The sequence below is a fragment of the Orycteropus afer genome, unplaced genomic scaffold (assembly GCF_000298275.1).
Source record: "Orycteropus afer afer isolate SDZICR_OR568_19922 unplaced genomic scaffold, OryAfe1.0 scaffold00242, whole genome shotgun sequence".
In the NCBI taxonomy this organism is placed as follows: Eukaryota; Metazoa; Chordata; class Mammalia; order Tubulidentata; family Orycteropodidae; genus Orycteropus; species Orycteropus afer.
The window spans coordinates 1,301,993-1,324,839 of NW_006921829.1; the positions used below are offsets into that span (position 1 = coordinate 1,301,993).

At 36.8% G+C, this 22,847-nt stretch overlaps 1 protein-coding gene across 1 annotated transcript in view; it reads left to right on the top strand.

The window, feature by feature from the left end:
• MAST4 (microtubule associated serine/threonine kinase family member 4) overlaps nt 1–22,847 on the top strand; it is a 202,722-nt gene that overhangs the window by 135,756 nt on the left and 44,119 nt on the right. The window contains exons 8-13 of the mRNA XM_042782093.1: nt 1,730–1,831; nt 4,811–4,943; nt 9,515–9,582; nt 12,437–12,522; nt 19,477–19,685; nt 21,747–21,885. Of these exons, the coding sequence (XP_042638027.1) occupies nt 1,730–1,831; nt 4,811–4,943; nt 9,515–9,582; nt 12,437–12,522; nt 19,477–19,685; nt 21,747–21,885 (737 nt within the window). The remainder of the gene's footprint in view (nt 1–1,729; nt 1,832–4,810; nt 4,944–9,514; nt 9,583–12,436; nt 12,523–19,476; nt 19,686–21,746; nt 21,886–22,847) is intronic.

Sequence of the window (22,847 nt, forward strand, 5' to 3'; positions counted from 1 at the left end):
ATATATATATATATATATATATATATATATATAAAATCAGATGCTATATTGCAGTGGGTAAATTTGCTGCAAAAGATCTCTTTAAAGTGTTGAAGAGCAAGGATGTCACTTTGAAGACTAAGGTGCCCCTAACCTAAGCCATGGTGTTTTCAGTCACCTCATATGCATGTGAAAGCTGGACAATGAATAAGAAAGACTCAAGAAGAGTTGATACCTTTGAATTGTGGTTAAAGCATTCAACTGCTAACCAAAAGGTCAGCAGTTTGAAACCACTAGCCACTCCATGGGAGAAAGATGAGGCAGTCTGTTTCTCTAAGCATTTATAGCATTGGAAACACTACGGGGCAGTTCTACTCTGTTCGAAAGCTTGCTATGAGTTGGAATCAACTTGATGGTAGTGGGTGGGTCAGTTAGTCCCTATAGTTACAGTTTCTAATTGATTTTCTTTGAATGTTTCTATTGAACCATTACTCACCCGTAGTCATTTTCCCTATGTTTATGTTATTTAAATTTTAGTTGTTTTGACTGTATATTGTTTCTGTGTCTACATTTTGGAAAATAGCCTTTGATTTGATGGCTTAAATTGACTATACACATTACTGCTAAGTATAAGCATTTTTAATAGATGTGGTCTATCAGTTCTTTTCATGGGGAAAGAGCTGGTCCTTATGATAAAGTTCACCCAAGCATGAATGTAAATGTTTATTTCCATATATGTGTGAAACTGCATTATATTGTACCAGCATCACTTTTATACGTATTATTTTTAATCCTCAGGTAAAGGTAAATCATAAACATTTAAAACTGAAGCATGATTAAAGAGTGAACTTGCATAGATATTTAGGTTAGAACTTTTAAAACTTTGGTTTTATGCCTGCTTTGACACAAATTTGCCTCTTTTTTCATGAAAATACAAATGGCTATTAACTAATTGAACTTTCCTCTGAATATTTTTTGGGCTTAGTAGATTTCACATGTAGGTGATATATAAAATGAAATAAAATAAAAATTGTCAGTCTGTTTTACTGAATTGAGTGCCTAGGTAATATTTAATATGTAAAATTGAATTCATATATGTGTATCTAAGTATAAACATTATGTAGCTAACATTTAAATAAATAAAACATTGTATGCTTTTTACATGTCATGAAATGACTGATTTATATGTTAATCATATTATATATATATATATATATATATATATATATATATATATATATATACACATACATACACACACATGTATATGTATTTTTTTTTCCATGAACATGCTAAATGCCGAGAATAGCAAATGCAGTCCTTCAGTCTTTTACAAATATAACCATGTTGGCCATTTCATTCATGTAAGGTGTTAACTTGGGAAAATCAAGGATCCTGGTCAGCTGCCCACTTAACTTGTACCATGTACTTAATGTCTCATAAACTCTTTATATCTCTCATTGATGCTTCACATGAAGAGCTATAACATTTGGTTTTTAAAACAGAGAATCAATTTTAAAAATATGCAATTTAAGTTTAGCTAATAGAGCCATTTGGTAGATACAGAAGTTTAATAGTGTCCGTTTATGAAGCGCTAATGCTCATTTATCCTGCAGAGATTTTAAAAGTATTTTCTAAATCACTTAATTTTTGAATATTTGTAATTATCTAATTAGCATGCTTTGCTGATTTTCTTTTCCATTTAATGGAGCAACTCTGTATCATCATTCTTTTCATTGCTCTTTCCCAGGCTCATGATCGTTCAGAAAGTGGAGAATTGGCATTTATTAAACAACTAGTCCGAAAGATCCTAATCGTCATTGCCCGCCCTGCTCGGTTATTAGAGTGCCTGGTAAGTGCCTGACTACGTTATTTACTGTTAACTGTGGGAAGGCAGTAAGCGGCAGACAGCTCCAGTTTCACTTGGCTTCAAAGACCAGGGCTAAATGGGAAGATTCACAAGAAGCTGCAACTTGTGCATGTTGATGAGGACATCCATATGTGTTTCTTCTTTTCTGATAAGTCAGACTTCTAGGACCTTTGCTGTATTAAGTGATAGTCATATCACATTCTGGGCAAACTTGAAAGATGATCATGAAATAATGTACTTGAGCTTATCTCTGCGTAATTACTTTATGTCACAGCTAATTTAAAATGCTTGCTGTGCCTCACTTAATGGAGTTGCCAAGATGCAGAGGGAGAGAAATCAGAAATATGATACACAGTGACCTGTGGTTATAATTATTGTCTTTAAAATGTGGCCTGTTAAGGAAATGTTTGGGAGAATACAGTAAGGCCTTATCCCCAACCTGAAGGAATGAGGCTTTCAGAGGCTGGTTCATTTTATCATCCAGTAAAAACTATGAGAGTCAGAACTCCACAGGACTGCCTTATTTTTCTGGGTCTTGCATGTTTTCCACCTTTGACAGAGTGTCATCTTTCCACTTTTCGATTGCTCTTAGTCAAAAACATTTGTGTTTTCCTTTTCTGACAAGCTTCCCCCTTATACAAGTTCCAGCTTCCGCAGGTTTTACTGTATAGTCTTTGGCCAGTGATCATTTTCCTGTTTTAAAATTTTTAATTTTATAAAATTTTGACTGAGATGTAGTCAAAATTAGAAAACTAGAAAGCTTTCACCAAAGAATTGTGTGGTGTGTTTTTTTGTTTTTGTTTTTCAGTTTCAGAACATTTTGTTTATTTAATTGTGCTTTGGGTGTAAATTTACAAAGCAGATTTGTTGTACATTCAACAGTTCATGTACATTTGATTTCACAGCCGCGATGACCATCTCCAACCATAAAAAAACTTTCCTCCCCTCTCTATTTTAAAGTACTTAATATAGCATAAAAACTTTTTAAGTTCTACTGGCCAGTAAAGGGAGCTCTGGTGGCATAGTGCCTAAGGCATTTGACTGCTAACCAGAAGGCTGGTGGTTCAAACTCACCAGCTGCTCCTCGGAAGGAAGGTTGGGGAATCTATTTCCATAGTGATACTGCCTCAGAAACCCAAGGAGGGGTTGCAATAAGTCAGATCTGACTTGACGGCAGTGAGTTTGGTGTGGGTTTGGTTTAGTCAGTAAAGGAATTAAAAAACCAAGTACACCACAGTTTTTTAGACTTAATACATATATACATACATAACATACGTACATTATGTACATACATGTATTGATTTGGTAAAAAAAAAGCATTCATTTTTTTTATAAAAGTAAAAATGTTTACAGATTATAAATATATTCCACTGCATTGTGAAACATTGAAGAGGAAAATCTTGAGGAAAAAAGTAGAGGAGTGATGGGGCAGGGCTTTCTATCAATGGCAAAGACCTTTAGAATCACAGAATCAAAAGTGTCATTTGCTGTTGAGTGTCTCTGGAAGGATAAATGAAAAAAAAAAAAAAAAAATACAGTGGGTACCCTTAGAGAGGAGAACTAACTACATGGCGAGAAATGCAGGTAGAGGGAGACTTTGTTTTTTACTGCTTCTCTTATTCCAAAAAGTTTTAAATTAAGTGCTTGTACTCCTACAGCTGTCTGATTTGACTGAAAATGCCATTTAGCATTAAAACACATTTCTCTGGACAGCAACAGATATGCTAAGAGCAGATCTTGCCTTAGAGGAAGAAATGAATTTTTTATAGTAATAACTCATAATCAGGAAAAAAAAAAAAATAAAAGGAGAACCTTTCAGCAATAGAAACAAATGAACTTAGAACTAGCTTTGAAAATTTTGCTGCTTTCAATACTGTTTGAAGCCCAGATATAGCTGAAGTTTCAGAGGCTTTAGAGGATGTTTCCACGACCTGTCATCTTCTACCTGCAATTCCCAGGCTTGCCCTGTCTGTCCTTGTACATTTATGTAAAGGGCACTGTGAGTATACATTGGCTTGGCTTGACTCCACTTGAAGCAAGCTTTTTTTTTTTTTAAATTTTATGTGTGTGTGTGTGTGTGTGTATAGCTTTTAGAAATTCTTGAGTCATTCTTAGATGAAATGCTAAGATTCTGAAGTTACCTATTGTGGTCTTAATCAGAATGGAGGGAAAATATATCCTAAGGGAAAAAAAAAATCTAGGAATTACAGCTGACTATGTTTTAAATCTATAAGCATAATTGTTTACAACACATCAACACATAAAGTGTGGCCTCCCATCTAGAGTGATGTGACCCTGATTTTTATTACATACTTGAAAAAAAACAGACTATCAAAGAAAATAAAATATATAGAAAGAATACTTAACTAAAGTTTTATAGAAAGAAAAAGAAGTAATTAGAAGCATTAGTTTTATATTTTTCTTTCTTGAATCTTAATATTATGTGACCATTAATAGTTTAATTTTAAAGTTCACACTGACAGAAAGTGGTGATTTTGAGATTTTTCTTTCCAATATTTTTGGATACCCCTGTTCTAAAGGAGTTCCCTGCAAGACCTTTGAGAAAATGTATTCTGACGTGACTATTTTTGTAGTTAGCTGTACAGGGAGAGAAGCAGACTTCTGGATGAAATTCCAGATTTTAAAAGTTTGCTTAAAAGGTGCTTTAAAAATTCAGACCTATTCATTTTCAGTGAGATACAGTACCTTCAAAGTGGCATTATAAGGGATTCGGAAATGGGCATTATCTTTGGGTTACCAAGTGCATAAATGTATTGGTTTTCCCCTATAGGTTAGAATATGAAGTGAGAAATAATGTAGTTTTCAAAACCATTTGCCTCCTATTCTTTATAAATAACCCTCAACCATGTACATCTAGCAATTTTACTGTGAATGGGATTTATGTAATAAAATCTCAGAAAACTTTGGCTCATAGAAGTATGTGTGTTTGTCTTCTGCTAGGAATTTGATCCTGAAGAATTTTACTACCTACTGGAAGCGGCAGAAGGCCATGCAAAAGAAGGGCAGGGTATTAAGACTGACATCCCAAGGTACATCATTAGCCAGCTGGGTCTCAATAAGGATCCTTTGGAAGGTGAGTGAGTGCCTTGGTGGGGCCGACCTTTTACTTGCTTATGCTCCATGGCTGCGTATAAGAACTCAGCAACCAGTCTTTTTTTTTCCCTCGTACTTTGGCTCGTGTTTCCCTCATGCTTCTATCTATTGAAGATCCCGTGCTTGAGGACTGCTTGTAATTTGAAGGAATTAGCCATGAATTGAATCTGAAGGAGCAAATGGATATGACCCATTTTGTGTTTACCTAGATTTTGGGGACAGACCTTGAAATCTTAGAGGCCTGTCAGCCTGGGAATGCCAGTGTCCCAGAAGGGTTTAGATTTCAATCTTCTCACAATATTTTTACTCCTGCAAAGCTCAGTTGGATTGTTCTGGAGGGCAGTTTTAATTTTGAAAATACCGCTAAAGACATTAACTATAATTAATCTGAAAATGACACTAAATGACATTTAAATTTAAAGTAATTGGGGAGTAATAGAACTGATTATAGATTAAACTGAGTGCAATATTGGTAGGTATGTTTTTGCTTGCTTGTTCTAAGAAAGTATAAAAAATAGTAATATACAAGATAGTGAAAGAAGACATGTTTTCTTAAAGCTTATAAAAGATTAGGGTTGATGGAAATAAAAAACTGACATAATTCTTTTATATCCAAAGAACACAAATTATCCTATTAGTGATTTTTTTAAAAATCCAATTTTGGTAAAGCACACCTCCCTCCCCTTCCTCACCCCTTCTTCCCAGCCTCCCTTCCTAGTTCATTCTAGTTTGAGATTGTTGTTTAAAACACTTAGGTTATATATTGCCTAAGTAGACTCAAAAACAAGTGTCGAATACTCCATTCAAAATTGTCTTCTTGATTCATTAAACTGAATTTGCAAACAGTGTTGATCTTGCCAAATTGTTTGTAATGGTGCTAAGTACTAGCAGGGGGTTTTGTCCCATCTGAAGCCTGGGAACCTACTGTTCTGTGCCTGCTCCCCTATTTCCCCTGCTTTGTTTGTTCCTATGGCCACTGTATCTTTGCTTCCAGGGAAATGATGCATGCATTACTGGGAGATAATGTCAGATAAATTTATACTGTACTGAAAGCAATACCACAACAGATTCATCACTTATCAGAGACTGGTGGCTGCTTTTCTGAAAAGTTCCCTGGGGAGAGATTTTCCCCATGGCTTTTAAATTATCATCTTTACCTTTTTGAATCATGAGTCTTCAGAAATGGTTTAAATCAATGAAATAAAAAGAGCAGATGTTTAATGGTATTTAGATGAGTTTTAGAAATCTCTTCAGGCATTACAAAATGATGCCTTAGCTCCCTGCTTCAAAAGCTGACTCTTGGTTCCATTCCATTACTACCCACTGCTTGCAAATAATATGTATTTCCCAGATAATAGTTACTTAGCAGAAATTCTATTTAAAACATAAACATCTTTTAATTTGTTTTTTTATGAGAATAATTGGAGTGGGGGAGGCTGTCAAAGTATATTATAGTGACTCTTCACGCTGGTGTAGTTAAGGTTGTGTCAGCACTTGAGTTGTAGACTGAGTGAGTTCTTCACAGTTTTCTTACCTGGCAGTGAATATCACTGCAAGCTGAGCTTAGGTCGGTAAATAATCTGAGGCCCGTTTATGTACCTTTACAGAGACTTTGAAAAATAGACATACAAATAGTGATCTTTGACAAGTTTGGATGTTAGTAATTACATTAGTCTTCTACAGCCACTGTAACAAATCATCGCAGACATAGTGGCTTAAAACAACTGAAATGGTTTCTCCCACTGTTCGGGAGCCCAAAAGTCCAAAGTCAAGGTATTGGCAGTCTTGGTTCCATCTGGGGACACTAAGAGAGTAACAGTTTCATACTTCTCTCCCAGCTTTTGACGGTTTCTGGATATTCTTCCTTGGGTTATAAATGTATCACTCCAGTCTCTGTTTCTGTCTGCATTAGCCTTCTTCTTTTATCTTTGTGTGTGTCCTCTTCTTATAAGGACATCAGTCATTGAATTAAAGGTCCGTCCTAAACCGGGATGATTTCATCTCATGATCCTTAACTAATAACGTCTTCAAAGATCCTTATTCCAAATAAGGTTCCATTCTGAGGTTCTGAGTAAACATGAATTTTGGGGCTAAAGTATTTAACCCACTACAGTAAGATATTTTATTGCTGGGAGTTATGTTTTTAACTCTTAACCATTAATTTTCTTGAATCATATTTGAAGATATTTTCACTCTATTTGCTTTCATTTAAAATATGACTTCTCCAGGTAATTTTATAAACTATTATAAACTCAGATCTATGTTGTTTCTCCTTGTCAGTATCTAAGTTAACATACTTAAGGCCTGTCCTTTGAAGGTTAGAAGTGAGTCTTGAGCCCTACTGCCCAGACCTACACTTTGGCTGTACTGTAGGCTGCATGGCCTGCAGGACACTACAAGTCTTCATGTGCCTCAAGTCTTCCATAAAAATGGAAAAATAATAGTACCTATTTGCAGGGTTGTTTTGAATGTTGCAAGGCATGTTGTTGTTAGTGGCTATCAAGTCAGCCCGACTCATGGCAACCCCATACACAACAGAATGAAACTATGTCCAGCCTTGTGCCATCTCCATGATCGTTTGCAGACCCATAGGGTTTCACTAGCTAATTTGGGGAAGTAGATCAGGCCTTTTCTTCCTAGTCTTTCTTAGTTTGGAAGCTCTGCTGAAACCTGTTCTGTAACATAGCAACTTGTAAGCCTCAAATGACAGACAGGTGGTGGCTGGAAGTGAGGTACACTGGCCAGGAATTGAACCTGCATATCCATCAAGGACCCTGACTCTCCAGTGCTCCACTTGAAATGTAGTAATTGCTTACTAATTGCTGTTGCTGCTGTTTTATATAAACAATATTAAATTCCACCCATTTCATTGAGAGCCCCTCCAACAGAATACATTTCAGTTCACCTCCAAGTCCATAAATCCAACGTGCTAGTCACATGGGATGTTGATAATGTTTGAATGACACCATGAAAGCAACATATAGTTTGTACTGAGTTCATTCTTATTCTAGAATTTCCCCTACAGGTAAATTGAAATATAGTGTCACTTTCCAGTTATTTCATAGATCTTGAACTTGTATTGTTTTATTTTATACTGTTTACATGGAATCTCACCAAAAAATAAGTTAAAGCATGGTATATCAATACATGAACCAAGAACCTAAGAAGTGACTTTGGAAGCATATAAAAATGTTATTAAAAACTACAGCTTTTTATTATGCATGTTCAATCCTGAAAAATTAGAAAATGCAGATAATGAAAGAAAATACTAATTACCTGTGATGTTGCCATTCAGAGGTAACCGCTGTCAAAATTTTGCAGTAAATTCTTTCATACTTTAAAAAAAAAGTGTAAAGATAAAAATAAGCAGTACGATGAATTTTATTTTCTCATTTACTTGTATAAACTCAGGGATACATTCCAGTGTGGATTGATTAGATGCCTTTGTCTCTCCTAACTAGACCACCGATTAGTAGGAAAGATGGTATCAAGCATGTGGTATCCAGCCCAGGTTTAACTACTTTACATGATGTAATTAATAATAATAGAATAGAATAATAATAAAAAAAAAAAAAAAACTCACTGCCATCGAGTTGGTTCTGACTCATAGAAACCACCACTGGGTTTCTAAGGCTGTAAATCTTTATGGAAATGGAGTGTCCCATCTACCTTCCATGGAGCGGCTGGTGGGTCTGAACTGCTGACTGTCTGGTTAGCAGCCAAATGCCTTATCCACTATGCTGCTAGAGCTCCTTAATAATATAGAATAGTCAACATTTAATAAGCACTTAATTTTTGTTAGGCAACATACTAATAAGAGCTTTACATGCATTATCATGTATTATACTCACAAAAAGCCCTAAGAGATAAGTAATACTGTTGCCATTTTACAGGTGAAGGGTCCTCAGCTTCAGCCAGGTTAAAGTTCCCTCAGTGCTGACCCTGGTGGTGACCCAAGTGTTTCCATCTCTCAACCCCTCTTAACCACTGCTGTTAATTCCTCCCTGATAAATTGCAAATGCTTAGCTTACTTGGTGGGAGATCTTCCAGTGGATGTGAAGGAATGGAACAAGGGATTCTCACCACAACTTGAGAATCATCACGAAATTGTGGTCATTGCATCCTACTTGTCTCTCAGAGCCTGGGAAGTCTTACCTCTCCTAGATATTTGACTATAAGCACAGCTGTTGAACACCCTCTTCCCCAAGCCCTTTCCAAACTGCCGTGACTGCATTAGCCAGTGAATCCTGCCAGCTAGAATAAAGGCCCAGTCTCTAAAGTTCCTTTGTCTAGGTGGTCATAAGAAATGACATTCCTGGGAAGGGTGTATAATAAACAATTTCAGAATGTTAGTCACTGATTCCTAACATTTTGGATTTAAGATTTTTACATAGTACAGTGAAGTACAGGATAAGTTCTTAGTTTTGCCTTTTTTTTTTTAATATTGGAGAAATAATTTTTCTTTTGTTTCAGTGTAATATTCTTGTCTAATTGCAATTGCCCTGCCTACTTTTCCTAAACTTTATTTTGTTTTTTTTAAAAAAAACTTAGAAATGGCTCAGTTGGGAAACTATGATAGTGGAACAGCAGAAACACCAGAAACAGATGAATCATTGAGTGTAAGTATATTTCTTGATGAAATGTGATGCTGTTTTTCTATTTTTTGGCATATGGAGATTTTGGCTGTGTTAATTACTTTATTCAACAAATATTTATGGTGTTTCTGCTATGTGCAAGGCACTGTGCCAGACAGGGGACATACAGTTTTTAGCCATTCCAAACAAAGAGAAACAGATATTAATAAAAAGAAGTCACACAAAAAATATGAAAGTGACAAACGTGAATAATATATATGAACTTAAAAGGACATATATGACAAGAGCATAACATAAAGAGGCACAAACAGGGTTGGTTCATAACCTTAGTCTGGCAGGTCCAAAGAGATTTTCCAAGGAATGTGCGTTAACCAAGATGTGAGAAATAAGTAGGTTGAGAAGACAGAAAGGGGCAAAGGTTCTGTGACACAAGAGAGCAGGATGCATCTGAGGCCAAGAGCAAGGGAGACTGTCAATACAGGATGTAAAAACTGGACATGTAGGTCCTTTTTGCTCATGTTGTCAGCGTTTCCTTTTCTTAAGGACAATGAGAAGCTATTGAGCTTTGGGGGAAGTGTATATGTGTAGGGGAAGTACAGGGCGATGATACATTCAGAGTACCTAGCTTAGAAAAATCACTCTGACTGCAGTGTAGAAAGTGATAGGCTGGGAGAGCAGGCAGGGGTGGCCATGGGAAGTCAGTTAAGAGGCTGTGCAGTGGCACAGGTGAAAGGTACTGGATGCTGGTGCCATTCTCCTTAGTTGTGAATGCCAAGAGAGGGACCAGAATGAGACAAGTTGGAGGTGGTCAGGGAAGCAGGGGCAGCTGGTAGTCTAGTGCCTAAGAACCCAAACTCTGGAATCAGATTACCTGGAGTTGAAACCTGACTCCACATCTTAGTAGCTGTGGGAATCTCTCTGTACCTCAGTTTCCTCATCTGTAAAAAGGTATAGTCATAAAGATCACAAAAGATTAAGTGAGTTAGCCCATGAAAAATTATTACAGCAACACCACATAATAAATGCCAAATAGATAGATATTTTTGTTATTTTTATCATAATGGTCATAACTTTGGATGTGATGAGACTTAAGTTCCACTGAGACATCCAAAAAGAGCCATCAGACAGACAGTTGTATATAAGGTCGATACCCTCTAGTTCTTGTACTAAGAGTTTTTGGTGGAAGCTTAAATCACTTAGAAGTCATCTGAGGTTATAAATGAGATCACTCAGGTAGGGAAGAGAGAACGAGAAAAGGGCCCTGTATAGAGCCCAGAGGCATGCAAGAGCAGTCATAGTGGAAAGCATGGGATAGGAAGTTTTGCTGGTCTTGAATTATGTTTTCTGAGATGGAACATTTTCAGGTGATCCAGGTCCTGTGGCCAGAGATCAAGGAGAAGGAGAGGAGAGAGATTGTTGTTCTCAGACGAGGTCAAAGAACCCAGAGGCTGTAGTGTCAGTTGAGTTATCTGTATAGACACAGAATGTACCCAGTATGGTGAGAGAACTGGGGCAGAGGGGACTGTGGGAAGTGGATGCCCATGCCTTCCAATGATGGGTGGAATGACAAGGTCAATGGATAACAGCATTGAATAGGAGAGTCACAAGGTTTCTTACAAGAAGGTGGGAAGGGAATGCCAGATTCTACAGAGAGTAGCAAATATATTGTGAATATACTCTTTCAACACTAAGATAAATGGGATCTGAGAGAATTTGTTCCTAAGCACTTTATTTATTCTTATCCTTTGAGCTAAATTTTTTAAGGAACTTTTTTGGAAATTGATTTCTTAACTGTGGGATAACTTATGGTATAGAATAAAAGGCCAACATTCTACTCTTGGGTGCTACTCTGGGGTATTTCATTCAACAGCCACTAACTTTTTTCAAACAAGAGAGGTTGCCACAGGAATAATATACATGCTCTGGTCAGGGACAAACAGGCTACATGTTGGGCTGCTCTAGTCCATACTTTTCTGGCTGGCTGAAACTAGAAGGAAGGTGTGATATTTTGAACTTATATTTTAAAATTTTAAGAGACTAAGATGGAACTAACAAGTAATTGACAAAGGGAAATTAATATCAGGAATTTTCAAAAAGATTGGTGCCCTTATCCCCTGAAATGTGGGTTTGTTTCAGTGTAAGTGAGACAGTGTTCTGAGGAGGAGGTTATCAGCACTGCTATGAAAGATTGATCTTTAAAGCTGTCCCACAGGTTCATTTCATTTGAATACAGGCAGTCTTTGGATTACAAACGAGTTCCATTCCTAAATCTGTCTTTAAGTGGAATTTGTAAATAAGTTGGAACAGTTAGGTTCCGTTTGTATCTAACATCAGTTAGTCAAATGTTTGTCTTAGTATATAGTGTACCTTTCTATGCATAAAAAACATTAAACACTTCCAGATACACTAAAACATCTTTAACATAATAATATAGTAATAACAATAATAGGAGCTCTGGTAGCATAGTGCCTAAGGCACTTGACTGCTAACCAGAAGGCTGGCAGTTCAAACCCACCAGCCACTCCTCGGAAGGAAGGTTGGGCAATCTACTTCCATAGTGATACCACCTTGGAAACCTAACCACTATGAGTCAGTTCCGACTCGATGGCATATAAAAATAATTAATAATAATGTTTTAATGTGTGTCACAAAGTAGCCTGTTGGTTGTTACAAACTATTGTATGTACTAATTTTTAATATAATGGCTTTATGGGGATCGGTTCATAGCTACAGGTTGTACATTCATAACCTGGGGACGGCCTGTACTGCATGTCAGCATATTAAATGACTGAGCATGTAATTCATGTAATATTTAACTTGTTAAAAAGCATTTTCTCAAATTCTGGACTGTTCTTAACTTGCATATTTTATTTCCAAGAGCTCTAATGCTTCCCTGAAACTTCGAAGGAAACCTCGGGAAAGTGATTTTGAAACGATTAAATTGATTAGCAATGGAGCCTATGGGTGAGTAATTCAAGAAAATCTCTCTATTGTATTTTAACACACCTGAGTAATATATTCTTCCCATTTATCTTAATACCAAATAGATGTTATGTGTGGACTTTACTTTTCAGACCATAGCTCCATTCTTGATGCATGTAGTATGCAGCCAAAATCATTTCTTATTGGATGCCCATCAGAAAACATATCCAGGGTCCTAGAGGGAGTTATTTTAGAGGGTTGAAGAAGACAACCCTGTAAAACAAAAGAAAATATATAAGAAAAGAAAAATGTTATACATTTCTCTTTCTAGCTCCTTCACTCTTCCATTTTGATTTTGGAAGTACGTAAGTCTCCTGATAGCTTTAGATTTTTTTTTCATATATAGCACATATTTCTGTGTGTGTATATTTCTTGTATAGTATTATTACTTGAGAATTAGTACTTGAGAATTAGTACTTCTGTCAGACCCAGCAGTCAACCTTGTAAGAGAGGTATTTAAATAAGAAGTTGGTTGAAAATTTAGAGTATTAAATTCCTTTTAGTCTTTCTATTACACTAGGATTTTAAAAATAGAACTCTTTAGTCAGGCCTCTTGCTTGATCCATATTTATGCAGACATGATATCCTTCTCATGGCATAGGGCAAATTGTGGCACGTCATTCTGAGTTACTAATCATTTGGAAGGATAATTAATACCCAAACTACTTTCTGATCCATTTTAGACAGCCCAAGAACTCTAGTTTAATTAAGTATTAATCCCAAATCCATCTGTATATGGAGAGCAATAAACAATCCCATAGACATTTATTGCCATTTATCACACATATGAGCAGATGAGATAAAAGCTACTTTTGTTGTGCCACAAGGGATGTTTCCCCTTATTGTTTTTTCACTTCTAATATTTTCCACGCCATTAACTTAGTGAAGAACTTAAATATTTGTGAGCCCTCTTTTGCACCACTGATTTCTTTTCAGGATTATGTCAAATGACGTATTTCCTGATGTAGTTTATAAATACTTTCTGATGCTATATTTCTGTAATATTTTATTTCCTTTAAGGACCTCATGAAAAGTTTTCTACTTAAGAAAATTTTTCTAGTATGCAATTGTTTGCAATTCTTGTTTATTTGTTTTTAGTTCTGTTTTGTTTTGGAGATGATCCAGAGATCTCTCTTTTCCACTAGGAAAATTACTGAATGTGGCATTTGTGGCTATATGAGTGTGAGTGCTCCTAAATTTTACTGGCGGTGGAATTCTGGGATCAAATTATCGGTGAAGTACCACTTTTGTGAAACTTAGGCATATATCTTAGCAGTATTTGGAGTTCTAATTGGTTGAGTAAACTCATTTGTAGTGCAATTAAACAACTGTGTAGTAGATGAGGTGTATCACACGTTGGGGAATGGCTGGGAATATACAAGAAGTTAAACAAGCTGTGTATCAGTAAACACCCAGGAAGCAGGCCAAATCATTAATGGACTCACAAGCTGCCGGTGAGAGCTTCCATCATTCAGCCAAAACTTTTTTTCTCTTGCACTTTTCTCAGATTTAATCGCTCATTACATTTCCAACAGATTTCCTCTACGTTTTAATTATTTTTAATTTGAAATTCGAATGGAGCTACGCCCACTGGCGTACTCACTGAAGATGCTGATTGCTGGCGTATGTGAACTGGCTGAACAAGTGAGATGCTTCTATGGGCGAATGAACTCAAACTGTCAGAGATTGTCTTAGACATGTAATAGGGTGTACCGTTCACACTCGTGCCTCAAAGTGATACCAATTCAGTGACTTCTTGACAATTGTTATGCTGGCAACTAACCAACATTTTTGTTAAGAAGGGCTTCTACCCGCCACACTAAAACACATGGAGTTTTTCAATGTCTGACTCAGTGGTAACTCATGTTTAAGGTCAATTTGCTCATTTGTTAAACATGAGATTTTCTTCTCTAGTTAACATATTTTGGATCCCTGACTGGAGGTTCAGCATCCCTGAAACCACTCATGGTTATTAGCTGCTGTGTGTTTGGCCCCTGACTCAGGGTGAACAACGGAACAATATGCTATCTGGCCCTGCAGCATCAGCAGTCAGCTGTGGATCGAACCATTCTGATGCATAGATTTCCACTGACTGATTTTCAAAAGTAGATTGCTAGGCCTTTCTCCCTAGTCCTTCCCAGTCAAAAAGGTCCCCTGAAACCTGCTCAGCATAAAGCAACACAGAGGCCTCCAGCAACAGAAGGTAGTGGCTACACATGAGATACACTGGCCAGGAATCAAACCCAGGCCCCCTGGGCAGAGGACAAGCATTCTACCACTGCACTCCCTGGCCCCTATCTCACACCATTTAGTACTTCAGAAGCTGACACTGATGTGCCAGGCACTGTGGGATAGTGAAACTTGTGAGAGCCAGACCTCGACAGGACTGCCTTGTTTTTCGAATCTCGTGCATTTTCCACCTTTGACAGGGTGCAATCTTAGTACATTTCTATCACTCTCTATTCGTGGAATATATTTGAGTTTTCCTTCTCTGACAGGTTTCCACCTTACACAAGTTCCGGCTTTCACAGGTTTTACTGTCACTTATTTGGAGTATAGATGTCCTACTTCTTCCAATGAGCTCTTGCACCTGGATTTTTAAATTAAAACCCCTATATTTTCATGTGAAAGAATAAAATCTTAAAAAATGAAAAAAAAACAAATTTGAAAGGCACAGCATTTCTCCCTCCCTTTGCTTTTCTTTCTGTCAGCAATGCCCATTATTCTGTTTTATCCCTCAGTGGACCAGGGCCTTTTGTCTGGTCCGTGTGAGCAAGCTGGCATGCATCCCCATATACTCTCTCTATAGCCTTTCCTCTCAGCTTCCCTCTAACACTTACACTCTCACTCCCACATGCAAATTTACTCACACAGATTCATGTATTGTGCTGTCAGATTCATGCATAATTTTATACGCATTAGCCATTCATGTTCCCGATAGGACTGATCCATTCTGCCTTAGATCCTCTTCACTTCTGACTCCATCTCTTACCACCCTCCCACATATCAGTTCTGCATAGGAGGAGTAAAGCTTGTATCAGAGAAGAGGTGTCCCTGTTTCTTCTCTCACAGAAACACCTCCTACCCTTGATTTTCCTATTTCACAGGGAGGTCAGTGTAGAGAGAGAGAGACAGAAGCAGCTTCTCAGAAAAAGCAACTCTTGGGGGCCAGGAAGCAGGGAAATGTGGGGCCGGGTCATTTCTGGCCAGTTTTATAAACTTGGAAAGTTCACAGCCTGACTTAAGAGTTAGATGTCTCTCTCCCTCTCTGCTGTTGTCTCTCTCTCTTCCCTTCTCTGCTGACTTAAATAGATTTGAAACTTAACAGGAAAGGAAGAGAGGTATGAGAAAGACAACAATTATTACCAAATAAACACATTGAAACATTAAGAATAATATTCCCAAAGCACAAAAATGTAAAAAGCCAAGAACATAAAACAACAACAGAAAAAAAACAGCAAATGCTAACACATTCTTTCTGCAACTTGATCAAAGGTAACAAAATCACTGTGGAATTCATTTCAGTTGGTTTAGGTGTGTTTTCTAAGGAATTAACTGATTATTTTAAATATATCATGGCAAGGGAAAACAGAAAGTCAAATTAAATTTTATGAACTGAAAAGCTGAAAAGACTGAAACCATTTTCTACACAGTGCCACAGAGAGAGTCCTAGGCAGAACCATAATCTAACGGGGGTTGAAGTACTTTTCTGTTCTTATATAAACTTATATACAACTCTGTTCTTGTAGCTCCACTCCCTTTCATTCTCAAACATATTGCTGAACAGTTGTTCATGTGAGAAATGGTGATGCTTGATTGGAAATCAAAATGACAACCTTCAGATGGTCTAAATGTGAAAATCAAGAGTATCACATGTCTAAGGGTCTTCACCGCTAAATTTCCTCAATGTGAATTGTTGAAGGAAGAGATGGAGAGTAAGCTGTAGTCCAAGTGACTTTTAGTAGGCAAACGATTACATAAAAATACTGTTATTTTTTTCTTTCCACATTTTGAATTCTAAATTCCATTTTAAAAAAGGATTTTCTATTTCAAAAATTTCTCTTTATATTTGTAACGTTTATTTATATTGATAATATTTGTTTACCAATGCTTATCATACATTGAAGGCAAGTACAAGGTCTTTTCTGTGCTCCTTTGGATCTGTCTGAACTGTTACCAGCATCTGATTAGGAGCAGCTCAACATTTGTGTGGAGTCTTGCTTTTATCTGATCCACAATAGGAAAAAGAAAAGTACAGTTAAAGTTTTTAATCTGATTCAGAAAGGAGTAGTTTCTTGGTTAATTAGAAAGTTGGTCAATGTGGGAAATCATTTCTAAATGATACATACTTTAAACATTTTAATTTAACCCAAATATATATAAATTTACTGATCTTTTGATGTAAGGCCAGGCATCTTTATGACAGGCAATATAAACCATATTTATAATACATCATTTCAGTGTTACAGTTTTAGCTTTTTTAAAGGCAAAGCAAGAAAAAGAAACAGAAGATTGAAGCAATCTGTAGAATTATCGATTTTTATGATTTTTTCCAACTTTTAAAAATTTCCTAACCCACAGTAAATCAGGAAGAATTTTACTAATAGCTCACTTTTATCAAGATTTCAAAGTGTTCAGTTTAGATTTTTTTTAATAAACAATGCTTTACCTTTCCACACTCATATGTCATCAATTTAAGTATTTGTTTTACTTAGTTAATTGCTTTATCAGGTCCAGCCAGCATAAACAGCTGTGGAAATTAAACTCAGTTGTCCCTGGGTGGTGCTAACAGTGAAGCTCTCGATTAGTAATCAAAAGGTTGGCAGTTCAAAATCACCCAGGGGTGTCTTAGATGACAGGCCTGTCAGTTTGCTTTCAAAAGGTCACAGCCTTAAAAACCCAGTGGAGCAGTCCTACTCTGCACGCATGGGTCACCATGAGTTGAAATCAACTTGATGGCAACTAACAACAACAGTAGGAGCCCATGTGTTTGGGCATCATACAGAGGACAACTTGTCACTTGCTGAAAACCTTGGGCTCCAGGCTGGCCAGCTCCCCTGCCAGAGTTACATTGGGAATAACATCACCAGGCTTCCAGTGAGGTGATCATGTGCAGTTTGGTTAAGAGAGCTTTTACTATATAATGAAAGAACTAGAAAGCCAAAGAAGTGAGAAGAATGGAAAAAGGAATAAAGCAAAATAGAGAACTATTAGACAAAAAATGAATGTATAATTTTGTGAGTGAAGGAAAAAGATGGATACAATGAGAAGACAAAGATAAATATATACATACTTGAAAAAATAGATCACTAGCTGAACACTTTAAGGGGAACATATGAGTACTGAATAAATTAGAATTAAATGTAATTGAAATTTATGTCAGTGGATCACCCTGATATATTGGTTCCATAGGAGCATAGGGGATCCTAGCCCCCTTGCATAAGTGATTCATTTTTCAAGGTTAATGAAAATAACTAGTGAAAACCACAGCTTAGAGAACCCTTTACGTGTTCAGGAGGCAGACTGCTGGAGCTTTGCCATAATTGGTGACTGTAGGTAAATTGTTACATATTTGACCATTGCCTGATCTGCAAATTCAAACCTGTTATCCCACGATTACTTGTGAGAAAGGGAGCCAATCCATCAAGACATTTTTTTTGTTGCTCATCCAGCAATCTCTTGTAATTACCTAGCCAGAACTGGCTCTTTAGAGTATATGGGTGGGGCTTTAGGCAGAGATTCAGGGAGCTTGGTGGTGCAGTGGTTAAGGCATTCAGCTGCTAACCGAAAGGTTAGTGGTTCAGACCCCCATGTTACCCTGTGGGAGAAAAATGAGGCAATCTGCTTCTGTAAGAATTTACAGCTTTGGAAGCCCTATGGAGCAGTTCTGCTCTGTCTTACAGGGTAAGAATCAAGTCAGTGGCAGTAGGCTTAGTTTTAAATTTAGCCAGAGATTTAGTGCAACCTGGTCATTTTACAATAAAGCTGTGTCGCACCTTGCCATGGGTTGGAATGAGCAGAAATGCATTTCTGCCGGTGGACCCTTTTCCCTCTATGTTGGGAAATGTATTTCCTATTGAAACGGCAATCAGTGTATCAGATGCTGAGGTCCATAGTGAGGAAGCATGCTACTTTTTGTTTTAAGACAGCTTCATATAACACATTTCTCATTGATCTGGAAATTTTATAAGAAGTAAATTAGTCTCCAGTTGGAAATCAGGTACTCTAAGAAGCTCCATTCCTTTTTGCAGATCCCAAAGGTATTGTATAGAAAACTATTGCTTTACTCAATTGAGAAAAAGTGTCTAACATATATCTCACACTGGAAAGGATGTAGCTCATAATATGTGTGTAATTTTGTTAATTCTTTCCTCTTCTGACATATGTTGGATTTGGGTTTTTTTTTTTTTTTTTGGAAGGAAAACTGATAACATCAGTTAGCTATTGGAAAATAATTCATTCTGGGGACTTCTGTTTCCTTCCTTCAACAGTAAAGATGAATTTATGCCTTATGTATGACCTGTGACCTTCATAGAAGGAATGTTGTTGAATTGGACCCTGACTCATGGTGACCTGATGCACAACAATCCTGTTGTGATCCCCACAGGGTTTTCATTTGCTGATTTTGGGAGTAGATTGCCAGGTGTTTCTTCCTAGAAGTTCATTGACTGGGAATCCAACCTGGTCTCCTGCATAGAATTCAGGAATCTACCACTGAACCACTACTGCCCCCCCCCGAAAGTATTCCCCTGGCCTCTTCCCCTCCACACCCCCATTTCAGGACTCCGGCTGTTTGTAGCTACTAGCCTAGCTTGTTTCAGCTAAAGTGCAGCTGCCCTATGAACTTAAAAACCTTGATCACATGGTTTACTGTATCTCAGAAACAACCTCACCTCCTCTCTTCCTGTGAACCCCAACGTTTGTGCTCCTTTTCAGGGCAGTCTACTTTGTTCGGCATAAGGAATCGCGACAGAGGTTTGCCATGAAGAAGATAAACAAACAAAACCTCATTCTCCGAAACCAGATCCAGCAGGCCTTCGTAGAACGGGATATCCTGACTTTTGCAGAAAACCCTTTTGTTGTCAGCATGTATTGCTCCTTTGAAACAAGACGCCACTTGTGCATGGTCATGGAATACGTAGAAGGTAAATCAGTCTCCGATACCAGAAACTCTACACCTGTACCCAGAAACCTCTTGCTTGTTTTGCAGTGGTGAAACGTTCTGAATTTATGCCACAGAAGGGCTGTATCCACCTAGGAACTAAAGCCATGCAATGAGATGGCTGTATTCCCAGTCATTATCTTCTGATAATTGCTTATAAAGTGTCTACTCTACGATAACAAAGGGAAAATTAGTGCTATTTGGGAAAAGGTTGTTTTTCTTTTTTTAATAGCTTTTAATCCTAACTACCTCCTCTCAAATTGGTCATTCAAGTTAGAATATAGGTGATGGGATTTTCCTATTTACTTTATCACATATCATAAAAGCTTTCATTACAATTGTTTTTTTTTAAGAATGCAATAAAAATAGATCCTTTCTGGTCTATATTGTTATGGTGTGAAACTAAAAATGAGTTAGGGTAAGGATACACATTCAAGAAAATCCAGCCAACCAGTCTTCCCAATTTTCAGCTTTTTTTTTTTTTTTTTTTTTTTTAAATAAAAACCTTATTCTAAAGGTTGTGACCTACCTTTTATATGTTGTCACTGCCATCAAGTTGATTGCAACTTATTGCTCAAGTTGATTCCAACTCATCTGGATTTTCAAGGGTATAAATCTTCATGGAAGCAGACTGCCTCATCTATCGTCCATAGAGTAGTTGGTGGGTTTGAACCACTGACCTTTTGGTTAGCAGTCAAATGCTTTAACCACTATACCACCAGAGCTCCTTTTTATACGCTCTACGTAATCTTACTTCTATCAATTTTACATTAACTTTCTGGGAATTTGAGTAGCCATGCCGTGACTTATGAATATAATCAAAGTTAATAAAATGAGTTATCGGCAAAGGCTGAGAAAATTTTTAAAGTATCTAATTTAAGTTCTTGCCATTGAACAGAGTACAAAAACTATAGAACTTAAAGAAACATTAACAACCCTTTAGTTCCACCTTTTTATTTTGGAGATGAGTGAACTGAAGCCCAAGAAAAAGAAACTTCTTACTTAGTTGTAGATATAAGACAAAAATGTAGTTAACCTGATTTCCACCCATTATTCTTTCCACCACACTAATACTTTGCTTTATTAACCTTTTGCTGTGGTCGTTTTAATAGCAGCCACTATAATAAAACTAACCTGTATCACATGCTTAATTTATGTTAGATAATATTCTAAATTCTTTCCATATATTATCTTATTTAATTTTCATAATAATCCTAAAAGGGTCCTGTCCTGATAGCACAGATGAAGGAACCACATCACAGAGAGATTAAATAGTTTGACTGAGATCTCTCAACTAAGTAGCAGAGCTAAGATTTGAATGGAATCCCCAGGTTTTATATTGGAATATTTTCAGTTGTCATGTTCTAAATTTGTGCTATGTGTTCTTCAAAGTATAGTTCCATTTCAGAGCCAAACTTCCTCTTTTTGAGTACTATTTATATAAAAAGGAGCTCTGGTAGTGTAGTGCCTAAGGCATTTGACTGGTAACGAGAAGGCTGGCAGTTCAAACTCATCGGCCGCTCCTCTGAAGGAAGGTTGGGCAATCTACGTCCGTAGTGATACTGCCTTGGAAACCCAAGGAGGGATTGCTATGAGTTGGGTCCTACTCGAGGGCACATAACAACAACTTACATAAAAATCAGGAGTTCCAGTAGCATAGTGGTTAAAGCATTTGACTGCTGACCAGAAGTTCAGCAGTTTGAACTTACCAGCTATTCCATAAGAAAAAGATAAGGCAATCTGCTTTTGTAAAGATTTACAGCCTTGGAAACCATGGGAGCAATTCTACTGTATCCTAAACGGTTGCTATGAGTTGGAATTGAGTCTATGACAGTAATTTTTTTTTTTTTAATATAAAAGTCTGTATTTTCTACACACCCCACCTAAATTAGAAAATGATTATTTAAAACATAATTCACTTAGGACTATGGTATTCTGTGTCTCTGAGTAAGGACGATTCTGCTTTGAAATTCTGCAGCCTAAATTGATGATCTTCTTGAATCCTACCTGATAATATATTGCTGAATCTTCTTTTGTTTCATAGGGGGAGATTGTGCTACCTTAATGAAAAACATGGGTCCTCTCCCTGTTGATATGGCCAGGATGTACTTTGCTGAGACAGTCCTGGCCTTGGAATATCTACATAATTATGGAATTGTACACAGGGATTTGAAACCAGACAAGTATGTACACTGCTGAAACATATAAGTCTTTTTTTTTAACACAGTATAAAAAGTTTCTTATTCATATCTATATAAAGGTTTTCTTTTAATGCTTTGCTCATTTTTAAGTTCTCCTATGATATCCCCAAATAGGTTATTTTAATAGCAATATATAGTAATCTTTATATAGTCCTTCAGAGGCTGTGATGCATATAGTAATAACTTTAGAGAAAAAAGTAAATACAAAGTAAGAAGTTACTGCTGTCGAGTCAGATCCAACTCGTGGCAACCCCTCCTTGGGTTTCTGAGGCAGTATGACTACGGAGGTAGATTGCCAAACCTTCCTTCTGAGGAGTGGCTAGTGGGTTTGAACCACCAGCCTTCTGGTTAGCAGTCAAATGCCTTAGGCACTACGCCACCAGAGCTCCTAAAAAATATAAAGTGAGGGCTAATAAAAAAAAAACAAACTAGTAGTTTTTTTAATTATGTAAAATTTTGAATTTTCACGCATAGAATTCTGTAGGTTGTTTTCTTCATAGTTTTTGCATTTGACATCATACTTAAATAACCCTTCCTGACTTCAAGTTGATATAGTTGATAATATATGCCATTTTGCTTGCAAATTAACTTTTCATTCAACTTTTCATCTATCTGGGGTTTCCTTTGGTGTCTGATAAACTGTTTTCCTCATATGACTAGACATTCATTGTGATACATTTATTAAAATGTTTCATGATTTCTTTACCAATTTGAGATGCCTCTAAAGCTTTACATGTTAGTATATAAAGATTTTAAGTGTCTTGAAAATTTTTTTATAAAATTGACTTATGGTTATTACAGATAATTTAGAGAGTATAGAAAAACCTAAGAAGAAGAAAAAAATTATTCACAATATGATCACACAAAGACACCCACTATTAAAGTTTGGCATATTTCCTTCCACTTGCTTTTTTTCCTCCTCTATTCCTTAATTTTTAAATAAA